This window comes from Anas platyrhynchos, chromosome 5, assembly GCF_047663525.1.
Source record: "Anas platyrhynchos isolate ZD024472 breed Pekin duck chromosome 5, IASCAAS_PekinDuck_T2T, whole genome shotgun sequence".
Lineage (NCBI taxonomy): Eukaryota > Metazoa > Chordata > Aves > Anseriformes > Anatidae > Anas > Anas platyrhynchos.
The window spans coordinates 23424909-23443890 of NC_092591.1; the positions used below are offsets into that span (position 1 = coordinate 23424909).

General features: G+C 47.8%; 1 protein-coding gene across 1 annotated transcript; it reads right to left on the reverse strand.

Annotated features, from left to right (window-relative positions):
• Positions 1-3139: 3139 nt before the first annotated feature.
• Positions 3140-17923, reverse strand: VASH1 (vasohibin 1). The gene is made up of 7 exons (XM_027458440.3): positions 17385-17923; positions 12517-12605; positions 11976-12032; positions 10829-10903; positions 9430-9811; positions 8918-9030; positions 3140-8256 (listed from the first exon to the last, which is right to left on the reverse strand). The coding sequence occupies exons 1-7, from the start codon at positions 17670-17672 to the stop codon at positions 8184-8186; spliced, it is 1077 nt and encodes a 358-aa protein (XP_027314241.1). The 5' UTR covers positions 17673-17923; the 3' UTR covers positions 3140-8183.
• Between the last annotated feature and the right edge of the window lie 1059 nt (positions 17924-18982).

The window sequence follows — 18982 nt, forward strand, 5'->3', positions numbered from 1 at the left end:
GTCACTTCACGAGGATGCCCTTTATAATCAGTTCCCCAAAATATATGGGATGGGGGAGTGGTAAACAGTGTAATTGCTCTAATTTCTGTCCTTTTGTCAATAAATGAACCTTGGCTGCTGCTTGAGGTCTTCTTTCTCTATGCCTTTTCCTTATGAGGTGTCTTTCTGGCAGCTGTTTTCCCATGACTGCCAGATCCAATTATCTTTCTAAGTTACTGGTGTTTATTTATTTCTTCATTTAGAAGCTATGGGTGAATTCTTTAGGGGTAAGTTATAATATAAACTCAAACATTTTAACAGTGTTAAGCCATAAGATAGTGAGTTCCCCATCCCTCATCTCTGAAGAGTTAAGTGGGAGGGATGGGAGCTCTGAAACCAACACTTAGATAGGAGTAACTCTTGTTAAATAAAAACAATCAAGAAATCAAGATTTGCTGTTAGTACCCTTCGTGCCACCTGCTTTGTGAAGCACAGGAGATCAAAGGACCGTAGTTCCTCTTCTCTAGAGTCTGCTAGATGCTCCAAGAAAAATTGTGCATCTCAGAGATGCTCTTTCAAGAGCAGATCAAGGTACTTGTTGGGCCCCTAATGATTTTTGAGAGTGATTATCTGAGCAAACAGTCTGCAGGTCAGGGCTCTGCTAGACTGCAATTTTTCCTCCCATTGTTACCACCTTACTAATGAAGGTTTGCTGAATGTACCGCTGGACTGTGCAAACATTTAGGGTTCATCCAAATGCAGATGAAGCCTTTTTGTGGCTCATCTAAAGGAGGAGCGTACAAGCCTTTGTGGGATACCATCTCCTTTCAGTAGGCTTCCCGTGGTGCAAGTTAATTGAATTGCTGTCTGTGACCTCTTCCCTACCAGACTGTAGCTGCCTGGGTTGGTTGTAGTGCTTTTTTGTGTCTCGGTCACATAGAGATGCACAAGCTGGCCGATCATTGCCATCAGAGGTACTGCATCATGTTTCAAAGCGTGATGCTGAGTTTCTGCAGCGAACTTGCCTGCTGTAATGCTAACATAGATGCGTGTTATGCCTCAAGCTCCTTCCTTTTGTCAGTTGTACAAGTTTGGCTTCTCCTGTTATGGTAAGTTATCTGCCAGCTTCCACTGAAAATTCATTCTGGTCTTGAAGCTCTTTTCCCTTTTATTTATTTACTTCAGTTCAAGCCTGCACATTCTTGTTCTCTAAGGGAATAGGAATGCTGTATAGTGGAGCTGGAAAACTCTTCTTAACTTTGGTTAGACACACAGAGCAACTTCCAAGGTGCTGAGGTGACAAATGGGTAAAAGACTGGGCTAGAAGCTGGCATGTGCTACAACAAAAGATGCATTTGTTCCATGCAGTCTTTCCTTTTATACACAAAAAAAAAGACTTGACATCAAGCCTTAGCAATGTTACTTACTTTTTTTTTTAGTCCGCATTGATTTTTCTCTTTGTGGATGAAAAGCTTTCTACAGCAGCCTTAAGTTTATTCAGTTACTGTGCACTTTCAGGTGTTGCTCCTGCACTGGGAGTCAAATGCAGTTGTTATCCTAAAGCTATTCTCCTTCCCTGGCCCTCAAAAAAAAAAAAAAAAAAAAGAGGTTGGAGTTAGGGTAGAAACCACTCTGCCAAAATAAAAATATAAATCAGGAAAGCCAACTCAACTATTTTAATTAAGTCTCTAATGGACTGCTAGCTACAGCATGTCATGCTCCTTTGCTTTCCATACTCCTGCAGTCCCTGCATGGATAGTGCTCTTAAGGCATAGTCCCACCTTCTCACAAATGGATTTCTATATGCTTCTATGCATGTGAGATCTTTAAGTTTTGCAGTCTTGAGTTTCTCAGCATAGTAGCTGACTTTTTTTTTAATTACTGCTTAACTGAGTTGTGTATCTTTTCCCCAACAAAGGTTTTTCATTGAGGTCCCATTAGCGTAATCTCTGACTTAAAAACCTAGAATTGCAGGAACTGTCAGTATCAGGGGGAAAGTCTGACCTAAGAGTGAGCAGAAAGTCTCATTTTAATCTCAGCTGTATCCAAGTTCTGCCTCTTTCACTCCTTTGTCTAGCCAGCAACCTGACCCATATGTCTACAGAGATTTCAAGAGTTACCCAATTTTTAGTGAAATCTGTAAGACACGGGGCAGAGGGTATTTTCAAACAAGCATTTGAAATAGGTTTATAGAAATTGCACCACTTCAGTCTTTAAGCATTTAATAAATGCTTAAAGATCAGTAACAGGAGAACATGGAGCAAGAAGCCACCTTCTGTTTCTGTATTATCTTCTGGGCCTGAGCACAGACCTCAAAGTCTTATGATGTGGTTACTTTCTTTGTCCCTTCATACCGCCTACTAGGTACTGTGCAATTACTTTCCCTCAAGACAGAGGCTGCTTGTATAATTAACTTGGCTAAGAGGGAATACTGCATGTGCCTTACTCTTCGGAGTGACAGGGTAGGGGATGTTTATTCCTCTCCTCTACAGTTGCATATGCTGTAAGCTTTCCTACATCCTGGCCCCAGTCCCAGCTATTACTCACTTCCCTCGAGGGAAGGGGTATGCTATGCCTGAAAGATGATAGCCTGAATAGAGTTGGATCCCCCTTGCTGGGGGAATACACTGAGTCTTGCAGCTGACTGTCCTTTATTAACCCAGCGTTTGTCTGAGGAGTCCTGGTGAGGTCATTAGTCTGGAAGGTCACTAAACTACAGTGCTTAAGCAGAATTGCTTTTTTGGCCAGGAAAGGAGGCTGGATCATATGCTGAAGAATAAGTAGATAGTGGAAGGAGAGGCTCTTGTTAACCCTTAGGAGTATCAACTCAAGACAGACATTTATGTTGTTTCATCCACTGGCTTTTTTCCATGCAGCCTGGCAGATGGCTGCCGAGGAGGAAAAGATGAGTTTTACCCTTTGCTGCACAGCCACATAAATGCTTCTTACTCTCTGGCAACTGCTGTGTTGTGTATGGACATGCTTACCTGGTCACATGCTTGATGGACAATGAGGGTTCTTCCATGTCCTTTTTCCATAATGCTGCAAAAGTACAGGACGTCTATACTTAATCTGTCTGATACCATCACACAAGGCTGTGCTTTTGCCTTCTCAGCTGACCAAGGGAAAGTTTAAATCAGAAAGAAAGACAGTACAGACATCTTGTTTTCTCTGCACAAGCTGAGAGCAGTACAGAGGGAATTTTATTGTCTAAGTGTCAAAGGAAGCAGGAAGAAGTATCAACATGAGGGCTATGGGGAGTGCAGTAAGAACTAATTCTAAATAAAGGTTCTGTGCTGGCTACATAAAGACACAGAACCACACTGATTAATTACAAAAAGACACACATGATATAACTTTAAAAGAAAGAAACCTTCCATTTCTTAAGTTAGTTCTGAGCTGTACCAGTGATAAAGATGTCAATGGTTTGGAGCACCCTATCAGTGCTAGAGTAGAATACTGATGTGCATGGAAGGGGACCACTCGGGTCCCACTAGCACCATCTCAACCCTGACCTGGAGGGAAACTCTGCTCTGCAGAGATCACAGGGGATTCAGTAGCCTTCTGGGCCTAAATTGAGTTGCTTTTGAGCAGGCAGGGCCAGGGCATCACTGAAGGAGAGTGGTTGTGATACAGGTAAACACCTGCTCAGAAAACAGACACAAATAGTAAATTCCCTAAGGAGTTCAGCTTGGCTGCAGAGGGACCATCTCCACCTTGCTCTGGCAGAGCGAAAACCAAGCTAGAATAGCACTTGCTTTCTTAGGTTAAGTTATAAACTCCATAATGAAGATCTTAATGTTGACAGGACAACAGTGTAAGACCACTAGGATACACGGTGTTATTTCAGCTACTTACACACAGTACGCATGGGACACAGGGCATGCCCTGCTCCTATCTGGCACCTCATCACTGGGACTGCTTTAAACACTTGACTTAGAAGGAGCAAGTGGTTAAAACAACCACCTAGAGTAATTAGCCAGAACCACTTGAGCAGGGTAAAGCCCATCTAATCCAGACTCGTGCCCTTTGGCAACCATAGGATTCTTCTGTTCATTATGGTTTCTTAAAATCTGTAATTTTAAGGACAGTCATGTTTCAGTCTATACAACACCACACGTGAGCCCACCTTAAGGGGCAGGCACCTGGTTAAGGCTTTCACCTGAAATACTTAAAAAATAATTAAAAAAAAATCATGTTAAACAGGCAACAGCAACACAGCTACTGTATGAACACAAACTATGTTTCAACCACAGTTCTGGAGTCATTTATTCCAGTAGGCATCCAAGCATACTCTGTACTGACCCATACAGTGGCACACAGGTGAAACAGTCATAGTCAACTGAATAAAAGCACTCCACTCCCAGCTAAAACACTTGCTAACATACCTTAACTTCCTAAAGATTCATTTAGCTCATCACATTAGAATTAAAAAAAAAAGCTGACGTGTCACAGGCTGATGGAGTCTTGATCCTACTCCACAGTATATATTGATGCCAGTGTGACACCATAGCAGAAAGTTCTTGGTTTTGCTCACTGATGCTTTTATCCATTCAAAAAACTGCGATTGGCCAGCTATCAAGGGACCTGTCTACATAAAATATAAAGAGAAATTATTTATTTCAAGGTTTATGTTACATTTAAAATAGTTTTGCTAGTAGTAGGCCAGCATTTGTTGAAGTCGAGTCTTTCAAAGCTGACCTAGACTTCACATACAACATAGGCAGTGTGGATCCATTCTCAGTGTATGGTCACTGTGCCCTTGCAAGGGGTTCAGAAGGGCTTGTACTGCAGAACAGATACCAGATGAGACCTACTGAATAGTGGAAGTTTACAGGCCAGAGCTATGTGAGCAGTCATGTTAATATTTAACATTAAATAATTAATAGGACTCCTCAAGAGCCATCTTTTTTTGTCCTGCTGGCACTATGGAGTACAAGATACACCCTGCTTCCTTATTTTCATTCCTTCTCTGTAGCTCTCAAGACTGCAAAAGTGAGAAGGACATGCCTTCAGCCTTTCTTCTTATGGTTAAATGCAGACAGACCAGAAGCCAGGCTAGCTGGATGAGGGCGCTGAAGTGCAAAAGCAGGGTTAATTTTTCTTTGTACCCACAAGTTTCTTAGGGCAAAAAAATGGATTGCACTAACTCTGTGTCACGGGGGAATACTGTCTTGTTCGTTAGCAAGGAAGCTAAGCTTTGTATTGAGGCTATTCATCTCATTACAGAGATAGGGCGTAGAGCAAGAGCAAGGAGGGGAAAACTGGTCATCTTCCATTTCTTTGCACCATCTGTTAAACTGGGGATACTGAGACAGTAAGGGGCAGAACTTCTTCCACACAGAGAAACAAGAATGCTTGAAATAGTAACCCTAGCAGAGGGCTGTCTGCTCCTGTGTCCATCTTAAGAAGTCGATACCAGATGCGTAAGAAGAATTAAATGCCTCCTAATGTACACAATTGTGCAACGACATCTCAAAAGAGGATATTCTTGTCTGGCTACAGGTGGTGACTGCTGAGGATGTAGATTAAGAAACCTTGAACTCTACCTGTCATTCATTCCTTAAACATCCACTTCCTTTGGTTTTCTAAACTATTGGCCTCAGTTACATCCTGCAGGAAAGTGCTTAATTACCAGGCCAAACAAAGCATTTTGTTTTAAGCCATTCTGCCCTGCTGATCCAACACTGTTCAACATCCCTTTTGCCCTGCTCTTAAAAAAGCATCATTAACATGCTGCTGACCCCTCAACACACTTCTCCTCTGCAGATAAAAAGACATAGGTCTGTCCAGCTATTGAACGTGCTCTGTACAAAGCTACTGATTATTCTCAAGAGTTTTCCAATTGCTCTGATTTAACTAACCAAAGTCATGGTGAGGATGCATCCCAGCTTCATGTAAGGGACTATTACATTTTTTCCCCCTCTTAGATTTCATCCACTTTAATAAAGCCTGACTTGCAGTCTCCTTTGCTGCTTGCATTTTTTATATGATTCACAGTGGCACCTGAACTTTCAGTCTGCTGCATAGCAAACAGTACACAAAGGCAGTTTTTGGCTTCCAAGTCACCGATATTATTTAAAGTTAGCTGCGGTACCGTTACAGCTAACATCATTGTTAGTATCCAGACACTAAATATGTTCATCTACAGCCACAAAATTGATCAGAGGATGCATTTAAATGGCTGCTTGGCTTGCTACGCTACTGACATCTAATTTCAAATTATTGCATGTAGCTGGAGTGCAAGGGAGGGGACAGGTGTTGTACTGCACTGTGGAAATAGGCTTCTTCTTTTGCAGCTACCTTATCTTAGGTAGCCCAACTTGCTGTTGATCTCCCTTTGGATTGTCCTCCTAGTCATGTAGCATCGCCAAAAACTAAAGATAATTAAGAGAGCTGGAAAGGACAGACTGCATGGCATGGATGTAGCTCCATGGATATGACAATTAAGGATTTACAATTAAGAACTTGTAAGGCCTCATTTAAATCGCTTGTGGGTGGTGCTTCAGTGATTAATACTGCTTTAACTCTACAGAAGAGATGATTTGTGTGGGGATAGGAGCCCATTCTCTGCCACCAAAATAGCACTGCTTATATGAGTATGGCACAGCTATACCACAACAAAAAGTACTGATGGAGCTAAGCTCCATCATGTTTCTAACAAGTCCACAAGAAAGCATAAGCCCGGTTCTAAGAAAATTAAATACTTAGTATTTCAGAAAGTTCAGCTCCTTGTCAGTGTTGTTATAAAACAAGACAGTTTCTTTCCAGGACACCAACTCCCAGGCTCAGTTTTTGCATCCCCTGGATCCATGTGTCCAGATCACTTTGAGGCCACACTGTTCTGATTTCTGGCAACCCCAGTGTCCAAGCCCTAGGCCTCAAAGAGAGGCCTGACAACACTCCAGATTTCTGACAAGCATTACACAGCTTAATCAGTAGTACAACACTCCCGTGAAAAGAAGGGTAGGAAGAATCAAGGCTGTAACCAGGCAGAGAAGCCCGGCCCAGCCCTTTGGGGAAGGCTAGTGTAAGTGGTGCTGTTAAATACTGCACAATTGGAAGAGCCAGAACACAAGCACAGCTCTGGGACTGGGAGGGGGAATAACTTTCAGGAGGCTCCAAGCTGAAGTGGTAGGAAGGCAATCTCCTTGAGCAGGGCTTCCCACCAACAGGTGCCTGTAACTCTAGCACTAGCATCAGTGAGAGAGGAGAAAGACCCTTGTGGAAAGGAAAAATGCTTGTAAAACCTGTTCAGATCTTCAAATCCATATTAGCTATTCACTCTTAAAACTTACACCTTGGTGACTGAAATGTCTTCCACGAGCTTTCACAGTAGCAACCACTAGAAGTTAATAGAAGACTGATGAAGGGGTGACTCAAAGTTCAGGCTACCGACCGTCCCCTGCCTCCCTCTGCCTCCACTGCTGAGATGATTGATGTCTCTGTGCCTGTTTTCACATGGCAATGGCATGGGCATATCCTGACCCACTTCACCACAAAAGGACATATTGCAACAGCTCCTCAGCATCACAATGGGTGGAGAGGATTGTCATCCCACCATCTACCACCTCAGAGTCAATGAAATGCATTGAAATAAGCAGGATCAAACATACAAGATGTGATTACCCCAGATGAGAGGCCCTTGCATGATCAATACATCAGGCTGAGCAAATTCTGCCTTCTCACAAGAGCAATGCTAAACAAAGTGTGCAGAATGACAAAACCAGGAATTTTTGCACAAGACGCAGGGGCCATCCCATTCCAGCATCACTCCTCCCTAAGCCCTGTGGGCCTTGCATGGGCTCGAGACTTCTGTGCAGACAGGGAAGAAGTACTGTTGACGAGATGCTTCATCTATGTGCTGTCAACCCAAAAAATTTGATAACAAGTCCGCTGATCCCACTCACTTCCTATTCTCCCTGCAGCACACTCCCACGAATGTACAGATCTTTTTATTTCTTTTTAAAAAAATACTTGTTTCAGTGAATTAAGATGGACACCTCTCCCAGAAACAGGCAGGTGAACCCTATGGGACCCATGGGATCCAGCTCTGGGACTGGCCCACTCGAAGTACCTGGGAAGACCAGCACTCTGTTCCATTCCTGCTCCCCTATCCCCTTTGTCAGAATTGCTGCAGGTGCAGGTCCCAATTGTGGCCAGCAAGAAGTCTGTGGAGCCAGGCACACAAGGCACAGCTCTCTTCACACCCGGATTTGGTACCCGTTGAGGTCTGGCATGGCTTTGGAATCAGTAGGCTTCTTCTCACCAGACGGCCTGCAAGCAAAGAGGTTAAGAACTATTAATAAACTGTGCTCCCAGTCAGAAGAGCCTGCACATAGAGAAGCCAGCACAGGAGAAGCAAGCAGAAAAGCTTCAGACTTATCCTGTACTACTGAAGGCAGGATTATTCTGTAACATTCAGTGACTCTCCCAGCAGTCTCCACAGGAAGAAAACATAGGTCAGGGAGAATAGTAAGTCCACACCGATACCCCAGACCATTTTCAAGAAAACAGTCTAATTTGTGGAATCTCACAGGTCTGTGAGATATATAAACTCAGACCCCTAGGCAAGGTTAAATACCAGGTACCATGATCACTGTTTATTTAAGCAGCCTTTCTCCTCCCCACTTAAACAAAACAACCACCAAACACACACACAAACACAGATAAACAACAGCAAAAAAAGAAACAACAGCCACTCAAGCAGTGATAAACTCAGAAAGACACAGACTGGGGAAAAATGCTAATGCATGTCTGCGAAGTCTTCCCTGTTATAAAGAGCCCCGGTAAGTCATCAGAAAGATCCCCGAAAAAAACAAACCAAAACAAACCAGAAAACCCAACAAGGCAGTCTATCAAATAACAAAACAAAACAAAGAAAGCCACCAAAAAGCAGATGCTCTGGGTAAGTCTGCCGACCAGCAGCCCCACTCACCGTCGGTCCCCGCGGCTGTTGCGCCGATGCGGACTGGCCTGACCTCTTTGTGGGGAGGAGACATCTTTCTTTCTGTCCTTGGTAGGAGATGGTGGCCCTGTTCCTTTGCCAATCTACCAAAGAAAAAAGAGTACCATAAACAGAAAAAAAATACTAGTAGTAACTGGAAAACACAAAGCCTAACAGCTGTTATATATATTTATATGGGAATAAAAGACAAAAAAGCAAGGCAAGTGAATCAAAAATTTAGAAGCCAAAAAGACAGAAAATAGAAAACAAGCTACAATCACAGCTACGGCTCCAAGGAGCCTATACAGTGCAAGGTATCACAACAGCAGTACTGTGTGTGTGCCCATTAGTTAACCAGCCTGAAAACAAAGCAGAAGAGCCTCCAATTCACCCTCTGCGCCACCACCTGCCACTGCCCCCTGCCACTTGCTCCGCCAGCATGCCACAGGCCAGGCAATACAGCGGATGCTGCGGCGAATTACTGCTCCACCCTCGCCGCTCACCTTCAGCCTCATGTCACGGGCATGCCTCTCAAGGTCTTTGCGGAAGTCTTCCCGGCTTAGTTTGTCCAGATCCAGGATGGAGTGCTTCCATTCGATCTGCTCCACGCTGTGCGGGTCGTGGGACACACAGTGGCCCAGCTTCACCTTTTTGAGCGTGTGCCAGCAGCGGCGATACGCCTCCTCGAAGTCAAAGATGAGTTCGCTTAGTGTGCGGAAGACGGGTGCTTTGTACATGAGCTCCTCACGTCGGCTGATGCCCAGTGCCCCATAGCGGCCCCCAAAGTTCACCCCCAGCACAATGTGTCGGAAGTAGTTCCCTGAGAAGTGGGTTTTGAAGCTGATGGGGAAACGGTCCAGCGTGGTCATGTTGTTGGTGAGGTAACTGCCAGCAGCCACTGTTCAGGAAACAACCAGCGATATCGTTTGTGTGGCAAGAGACTTCCTGCCTGCTCCAAACCCTGCCGGCCTGCTCAGCACACTCACCGCCGATTCAGGCATCACATTGGCAGGGTTTGTTCTCCAAATCAACAGTCCAGCTCATTGCAAGCTGTCCTACTTTCATGGGGAAATCAGGCAGTCAGCAATGGGGAGTTAATTTCCAGGCAATTTTGTGACACAGAAGTTGCAATACTAACACCTTGAGTGTACTATATTCCCTAGCTACCTAGCTGCAATACCGTAGCATTATTCATCAGTTTGTTTTAATCTGTTTTACTAGCTGTTATTTCAAATAGAGACTGAGGAACCTCCAGGACAAAGTACTCATCAGACCACTCTTCTGAACCATTCGCCATCTGTGCCCCTCCCGGTGGTTTTGCCAATGTGCACCAACAAACCAGCCCAAGTGACGCAGGTAATGCCTAGAAGGTAGCTGGGAAAGACATATTCTTTAAGAAGGCACAAGCCAAGAACTAATAAAAGTATTGCCTAAGCTGACAGGCAAGAAACCTGCATGTTGGACATAATACTGAAGTGACATACACCATAATTAGATGTTGGGGAGGATCCCTAATTTATCTTAGTGTAGAACACGTGCAGGCAACACTGCAGTAAGGGAACGATGTTATCCACAGAGGACCTCCTGACCTAACTCTAGCTAGTATTCTTGCCCCCTTTACATGTTCCTTAGATCCTTTCTTTCTCTTTTACTTGCTTCCAGAGTTTTCCAGAGCAGCACCACCCTTCTTAGGGAGGGAAGAACAACTCTGAAGAACTAATTTGGCTATTTCAGGGGATTGCTTGGATTTGGATTTTATTGGCAGTGGTTTTAGGGACACCTCGGGAGGGAAAACGGATGTGGGGTTTGGAGACATTATCAGCAGTCTCAAAGCATGATAAGAGAACAGAGGAGAAAACGCAGGGATGGGCAGGCATGCACATTTCCAGGAGGAAAGGATACATTCCCAGGATCACAGCTTCCAGGCATTTGATTGGCAGGGCCTCTTTGGTCATTTCTTTGGCCAGATCCATCAGCCTGTGGAGTGGGACAAGGGAGAGACGAGGAGAGTTAGGAGGCTTGCACTATGCAAACATGGCCAGTTCGGCCCTTTTGCATATACGCAAGGTGGGTTTCCAGGAGAGGCAAAGGCCCGTCGAGGACAGGGAACAGGTGTGTATCTTCCTTAGGAAGCTGTGAAATCCAAACCCGCTCTCCACCACTTACTGTCACCGCTTACAAGTTGCTCCTTCAGTGAGTTGCAACAAAAAAGCTGCCTATATGGCCATCCTTGTTCTCAGGGAGGCAGCAGCTCTCAGCTTATTAAGTTCTGGGTGGACACCTATGTGACCACGAGCAGCTCAAAGGACCAAGGGCCAACAACATTTGCCTCACAAGGCTCAAGGGCAGTGAAGGCCTCTTCTCTGGCATCAAACAACCCTGCTCTTCATTCGGCAAGTACTGTGGAGGAGACATTGCACTGACTACAACACAAAACATCTGGGGTTACATAAACCTAGGGACTAGACCAAGAGTAAGAAGCCAGTCTTGGGAGAGTCTCAATATGCTGGCTGATAAAACCAATGAACATCTGGTGCTTATCTCCAGGAGCTTATCATGTGCAGTTCTCCGAAGTCTGCGGTCAGAACTCCCCTCCTCCTTCAAAGTATAAACTCTTCGGTTTATACTGCAGGAGTTTTACAAGTCTGGATACTGCAAAGGCACTCACAAGTACTACGAACTTAGCCCTGTAAAGGTGCTTGGCTTTTACAGGGCTCATTTAGGGCAGGACCTAGCTTCAGAATCCATCAAGTACATGTAGTTATACAGCAATTAAAAGCAGGCAGGATCTGTACATCTTTGAAATACAATTCTGTCATTTTACTGGCGTTACTGATTCATGACAACAAAACCTACCCTTGTCCTTGAGACAGGCCAGACGCAGCTCTGTCCAGCCATACCCCAGGCAACAGACAGTGAAGTCAGCTAACGCAGGATAGAGCTGCAGCACTGAAAGCACTGACTGTCAGCTAACCTTGGCCAGTGGGTACAGCAGGGCCCTACCATTTTAAAGCAAGGATTAAATGTGGCAGAGGCTGCCAGCACTTACCCAGTCAGAGGTCTGCTCTTCTTAATCTCAAAGAATTGTGTCCCAGTGTGATTGTACCTGGAGGCAAGACATTAAGGGCTTGACAGCTTGGAAAGGAGAGTTTGAAGAAAACCTTTCCGAAGAACTTTATTTACTTACTATTCTCACAGCAGTGAGGATGCTACAAATACAACACCAAAGCAAGACAATTCCTTCCTCGCTATCCTGCATTTCTCCCATTTATAGTCCCACCTTACTCCTGTATTTCTTTCTCATGTTTTTCTCTCCCTCCTCACTGTATACAGGTTTCCACTCCGTTTCCCAAAAGTCCATGGTGACAGCCCACACAGAGGGGCTGGATACCACAGATGCACAAAAGCAGGGTTGCCAGCTCATCTCTGTAACTGTCTTAAAGGCGAGTCCTCGAGTAGGATGACCCAAGAGGAAGTTTTCCCTCCGCCACAGCTCACCTATGCCTTAGCAGGGAGGTGACACACTGCAGTCCCTCTGAGACCCGGCTCTCAGCGTCTCAGATATGTAGTAAGGTAACAGTAAAGGATACTGAAGCTCCCTGATGTAGCGCTGTACAGCTTCCAGGCGCTCAGGGATGGGGGTGGACGGCTGGAACGCAGGCACACTCGGTATGGGAATCTGAAACGGGGAGCAGAACATCAATCACTGCTTCCAAACCCCTTCAGCTTCTCGCTGAACTCAGTGTCATGTAGTTACACAGAGCGTGTTCCTCTAAAACCAGCCCCTTTTTGCTGCCTGAAGTGGCCACACCAGGTAGCTTTCTGTCCCCATCCTGATAACTGGGCATGGATTCAGAAACTGGCAACACCACTGAGCTGTCAGAGAAACCACGTGAAAGGGTCCGGCTCTTCGGCAGCATCACCAGGGAAGAATTAGATCAATTAAGTGACAAGGCAAAATGTCAGACAGCAAGGCCATCAGCCAAGAGAGCTCGGGCTCGTTTGAGTATGCAAACCGGAAGGCACAACACAAAAACAAGACGGAGACAGAGAGAGGCAAAAGTTGAGAACGAATTTCCCCAAAGCCACTGGAGCATGGAACAGGCTTGTGAGCAAGGGCTTACAAGTCCCGTACTGCCTCCTGGCACCTCGGGTGAGTTGGCACTGACTAAGACACAGGCTTGACAGCATAATGACTCCCCACCTTCAGTGTCTGTTGTCTTGAATTACGTAGTCAGAGAATGACTTCCGAAAGTTCCCCATTCAGGCTGCTGTCCTATTCTGAAGCCTCAGCCTTATGGGCCCAGTCCAATTTTCCTCTCCATTTGCTCCACATGGGATAACTGCAGCTTTGTCGGCAGATGAGAAAATGTGTCTAAGGAAGGAGAACAGTCCTGTCTGCTCAGCTACAGTGGACAGGCAAGCTTGGATGGCAGACAGCCCTGACGACACATCCATTCAACAAATATAATGGAAAAGGCACAAATTTGGTGCTACTGACGGGCTTGGAGAAAGAAGCCTGCACCTTCCCTCTGAAGGATAGCTCCTGCCTTTCCCACACCCATCTCATACCAGGCTGCAGCTTTCCCCAGCACTTGGCTTTTGAGCATTTCGGTTCCTGCTCAGACTTCCCCCAGAGATGGGCTATCCCCCACCTAAGAAAGAGTGAGTCAGAGCCAGCTCGTCCCTTGGGGCCTTCCACGCCGCTCTGCACTAACTGTTAGCTGCAGACGTGTAGCCAGCAGCACTGCTAAGCCACTCATCACCTTCCACATGTATTTCTGTGGCCACTCATTTCCGTAGCGTCTTCCCCCGCCCTGGGTTGGCGGAGGTGGCCAGTGAACCAGCTGAAAGCCGAGCCAGCGCGCGTGGCTAGGTTTCAGTGCGAGCTGTTCCCTGACCCGCTTTGCCACATGGCCACACGCTGCTTGTGCCAGCGCAGCACAGGGGCTGGCCCTGCCTCTGGAAACTAGCTTGAAAAAACACTTACAGGTTATCTCCAAACACCATCAGTGAGTAAACATTGAGTGTTCAGCCTCTATCTATTTTTTCTCCCCTATGTTTTTAACCCTTCTTTTCTTTTTTTGGGGAAAAGAAAATAGCATCATTTGGCTACTGGTACCCATTTCCCCAGCACTTTACCTGTTATTTCCAGTGCCTTATTTCCATGCCCTGTCTGGAGCAAGGGGAGGCGTTTGCAGAAAACGGCACAAGAGCAGGGGCAGATATGAAACTGGGTTTGTTCAGCCACAGCAGGAGCAGGGAAGGCTCCAGAGAGCAGAGCAGGGATGGAGCCGTCTCTGGAACTGTGCGAGCTGAGTCAGTTTGGATGCTGTGAGCTGATACACTGAGTCATAGGAAATCATTTCCAGGCAGAAACAATGAGAGAGGTATCAAGCAGGACAGCCTATTTAACTTTGTTTCATTTCTTCATGGTGGAGACTCTCATGCTTTTTGGGTGGAAGCAGACTGATGAAGTGCATGTTGTCAGCACAGACTAATGACTCTGGCCAGGTACTCCTCCTTTCACTACTGCAGCCCCCCAGATCCCCTGTTCCTCAGAGGACCATGTAGCACTGACACAGAGAACTGGCAACCAGTTCAGCAGGGGACTAGTTAATGCAGAAGAGCCGCCTGCACCTCAAGTAATTAAACTGATGAAAGTACAGCGTGCTCACTCTCTCTCTCCCAGATCTGGGCCTGCAGCCCAGACTGGGCTACAGTTTCTTTTGCATCAGGTCTACAGCATTTTACTGGGGCAAGAGAGGAGAGGAATAAAGTCTCCATCCCTCAAACCCACACAGATGGGATTGGACACGCTAGCACATTATTCTTGCCCAGCACCATCCACTGCATATCTCAGAAGGGCTATAAATATTAGGCAGTCCTCACAATCCTCCAGAAATCAAAGAAGAATTAATTTGGAAGAGAAACGGGGGAAAATCACATCTATTTTGCTTTCCCTTTGGTTGCACTGAAAGCTGGAGAGAGAGCTAGGAAGAGAGCCCAGACTTCCCAGAGCACATACCTCTGCCAGGCTTAGCAGACTGCTTGAACGTGTCCTTGGTCCCTCATCACTTGTGTGGAGGGGCTGCATCACCCCACTCCTAGGTTCATGCACGCGGACAGGCTGGCTGCATGTGTAAGACTGGGACTCTAATTTCAGAAAGGGGATCCAGAGAACAAGGGAATTTCCTGTACTAAATGGGACACACTGTACATGAGAAAAGGCAGATAGGAGAGAGGAATGAAGCTCCACCCTTATCCATATCACAGAGGTATGTTTTTGACCAGCCTAGTTTAGCAACAGCTTCTGTTATGGTGCTTTAATGTATCTGAACTCCTCCCTCATTTCCCTTTTGTAAGCCACATGGGAACAATACCAATCCCAGTTGTTAGCCTGACTAAAGAACTTGCGTTTTTTGCTTCTCCATCTATACCCATTAGATGCAACACTTCCTGTCTTTGCCCTCCTAACTACCACACTTAAAATCCTGCCTTTCTTAATGAGACGAATGCACATCATTTTGTGTTTCCATTGTGCAGCTCCAAGCAAAGCAACACCACACCTTGTAGCTAGAAAGGAAACAACCTATGAGAGGCTGGCACTCAAAAGCTGTGCATGCACGGCCAATCGACTGCATCCTGCCAACCTGTCTCAGCTTGTTTGGTGGGTACCCCAAACCTACCAGAAGGATACCTTGGACCCCTGAGGAGATTTCTGAGCTCTCAACAACTCAGTGAAAGACACAACCCCTGCAGCTGATCTGTGAACACTTCCATGTCTGATCACAGCCTCGTGCCATCATCATTTTATGGCAGTAAGTTTAATTTATGGACAACTCTTTTAAAGAGTTATTTTCCCCAACAGCCAATACTGGCCGCTCTTCAAGGCAAAAATTTGGAAATAGGCAAACCACAGTCTGACTCCAACACCTAAAGACATATTTGTCTTCTAGCATATGGACAGCGTTCAGCCTTCCAGAGGAGCTGGCCCTGCAGAGTACACTCACTGCTCTAATTCTCATCTGTTGCATCAGCCATGCAAAGAAACTTAGTGGCACAGAGATGCACAGTGATATAAGCAAACCTCAAAGGTAAAAATACACCCCTAGAGGGGGAAAGGAGCTAGGATAACAGCTCGTTCATCCTAGCTGTTTCCTGCATCCCAGCATCCTCTCATCTGTACGCCTGGTGAGCTCGGGCATGGCATCTCAGATTGCAGAGCACCGACGAGAGTTTATAGATCTGTTTCCCAGGGGTGCTAGCAGACACACACACACAAATGGACAGACTAATGTCATGTTATTCCAGAGGAGCTCGTACTGCTTATGTCCCCTAACCGTAACCATCTGGCACTAAGACTGTATAAGACAGCTACGTGAGAACAAAAGCAGAAGTACTTCGCATTAAGACCCAAGGCAGAGACTGAACACAGTACTTCCCTCCCCTCATGCACCATTCTGTTGCTTGTGAGCTTCTTTCTTCCCTTTCCCCTACCAAACCAGACCTCTTGGTCAGGAAATTAAGAACTGCATGTTCTGACTGATCAGAAACATGCTTTCAACCTTCGCCCAGGCTCAGGACAGTCTGAGGAGAAGAAGGAAATGTGAAAGGGAAAGCAAAGTCTTGTGGGGTTAGAAGAGGGACCATAATCTGGATTCAGGATTTGTTCTGGGTGCTGCCACATAACTGCACGGCACAAAGGAGCTCAGATCACACACTGCTCCAGAGTTCCTCGTGGAGAGTGGTGCTGATTGCCTGTGCACTGTATAACACCACGGTTTCGCTTACTTCAATTTTCCATCCCAAGGAATTAAGTCCTTGCAATAGGAAGCCTGAGCAGAAAACCCTTCATCCTTTTGTATTTGAATTTCCCCTAACAGCATGATGGGAACACTCCCCTAGTTGGTCAATGGAGTGACACACCAAGTGTTTGCAGTGCCTTTTGTTCACAGGATGCCAAAGGAAAGGGGAGCTTTTTCTCCAGCTGAGGTGCAACAGCAGACAGCAGCTATGGCCAGGGTTCGGTTCACATGTGAATGATTCAGTCCAGCACAAGGTTAAGCGAAACGATCATCGGTTCCTCTTTCCACAGAGCGCTCTGCAGCAAGGCCAGGGATGCACTCAGAAACCCCAGCTGGCCCTACACCAGCAACAGGCTCTGTGTTAGATGACTCCTCTTACAACTCCTGGGCATCAGGGGTCCCTTCTCCCACCGGCACGGCTCTGTGCAAGAATCCCTCATGCAGACGGACCCAAACCCGGCTTCTTCTGCTTCAGCGCCTCACCTGGCTTCTCACCCCAACTCTCTGGCCTCCAGCCTCACTCCCTCACCCCCCATCACCCACCCGGCCCCCAGGGACCCTGCCCCGAGCCTCCGCTCCCTCTGTACGCCCTGCGGGGCCCGGGCCGGGCCGGGCAGCGCCTTGTGGGGGGGGTCCCCGCGGGCTCTCACCTTGGGCAGGTCGGAGGCACCGCGGATCCTCTGCGCCACCCGCTCGCCCTCGGGGTGGATCCTGGCCACATGCCGCCACATCCGCTCCCAGGTGGGCTCGTCCACCGGCAGCCCGCCGCGGTTGACGAAGAAGGGCACGCCGCCGTCGCGCAGATCCTCCTCGCCTTCCTCCTCCTGCTCCTCCTCCCGAGCCGGAGCCGGAGCCGGAGCCGGAGCCGGAGCCGCCGCCGCCGCTTCGCCGCCCGGGGGGCGCCTGGCGGCGGCCCCGCCGCCCCCCGGCATCGGCATCGCCGCCCGCTCTCAGCGCCCGCCGCCCGCCGCCGGGCCCCCGGGGGCCTCGCCCCGCATGGCCCGGCCGCGGAACCGGGGCCGGCAGCTCCCCCGGGGCAGCCTCACGCCGAGGGGGCTCGCATCGGGCCGCAACGGGGCTGGGGGCGGAGGGGGCCGGGCCTGCCGCCGGGGCTGCCCCCGCCGCGCCGCCTCCCGAACGCTCCGCGGGGCGGGCGGAGACAGCGGCCGCCCCCCCGGCCGGGGCTGCTGCTGCCGCTGCTGCTGCTGCTGCATGCGGGGTAACAAAGCCGCCGCGCCCCGGAGGGGCCGGGCAGGGACCGGCCCCGCTCCGCCCAGCCCCGCTCCGCCCAGCCCCGGCGGCTTGCGGGGCCCGCCGGGCTCCCGCTGCTGCTGCCTCCCGGGGTGATAAGGCCGGGCCCGGCTGGGCCGGGAGATAACGGGCGGCGATGGAGCAAGCAAAAAGAAAAAAACCAGGTGTTTTGGTCTGCTTTCACAGCCTGGTTGCAGCCCTCCCGCGGTGTGGCAAAACATAGCTCAGAGTGGGCTCAGCAAAATGCAGGTCTGGGAGCCCCTCCGCACCCCGCATGCTGCCAGCACCACGCTGGCCTCTCACAGACCCCATGGGCACGGGCAGGGCTGCTGGCCATGTTTCCTCCCCGCCCGTGTCATATGAACGTCCCAGATGTCATTAATGCGTTTATGGGAGCTCTAGCATAAAGGTATTTCCTAACTTGGACGCCAAGTGAAAGAGGCACATACCCAGCAACGTGTCAGCTGTTGAGGAACCTGCTAAAGGGCATCCTGAAATGTTGCCTTCAGCAAGCCACACAAAGGGCTGTTGTTTGGCAGCAGGGCAGGGGATGAAGGAAACACATCCTGGGGATGGTTGCTGTGGGATCTGCAGTCCTGAGAACTGGGAATAACCTTTATGGAGACTGCCAGAGGATTTCGGAGTGAAATGCCACTTTTCCTGTAATGTTCTGCAGGCAGATGTTCACATGAGATTATTTCTGAGGGCACAATACTTGAATGCAGCATCTGTTTTCAACTCAACATTGCCCAAATTGCCAAAAAGTGAATTTTCTCTCAGGAAAATTAAGCTAAATGCATGCCCCTTCTTCTTCCTTTCTCCAGCCTCCAAAAAAGGCTACCAGTAGTGCTTCATGCAACCTACACTGACTTCCATAATACTTAGCCCATACTTCTCTGAGTGAGGATTTTCTGTTGTGTGGGGACTTCGAGCAGTGCTGATCAATCATTTCTGTAAGATTTCTAGTGTCACAGTTGTCTTTGCCTCTTACCTGTGT

Bases quoted from the DNA above. Each gene is read 5' to 3' on its own strand.
- VASH1 (XM_027458440.3), bottom strand. From the start codon at position 17,672: ATGCCGATGCCGGGGGGCGGCGGGGCCGCCGCCAGGCGCCCCCCGGGC. The intron at 9,812-10,828 runs GTATCCTTTCCT...GGCTGCTGGCAG, and splicing joins GAAGCTGTGATCCTGGGAAT to TTACCTCACCAACAACATGA. The intron at 8,257-8,917 runs GTGAGTGGGGCT...CTTTGCTTGCAG, and splicing joins AACAGCCGCGGGGACCGACG to GCCGTCTGGTGAGAAGAAGC.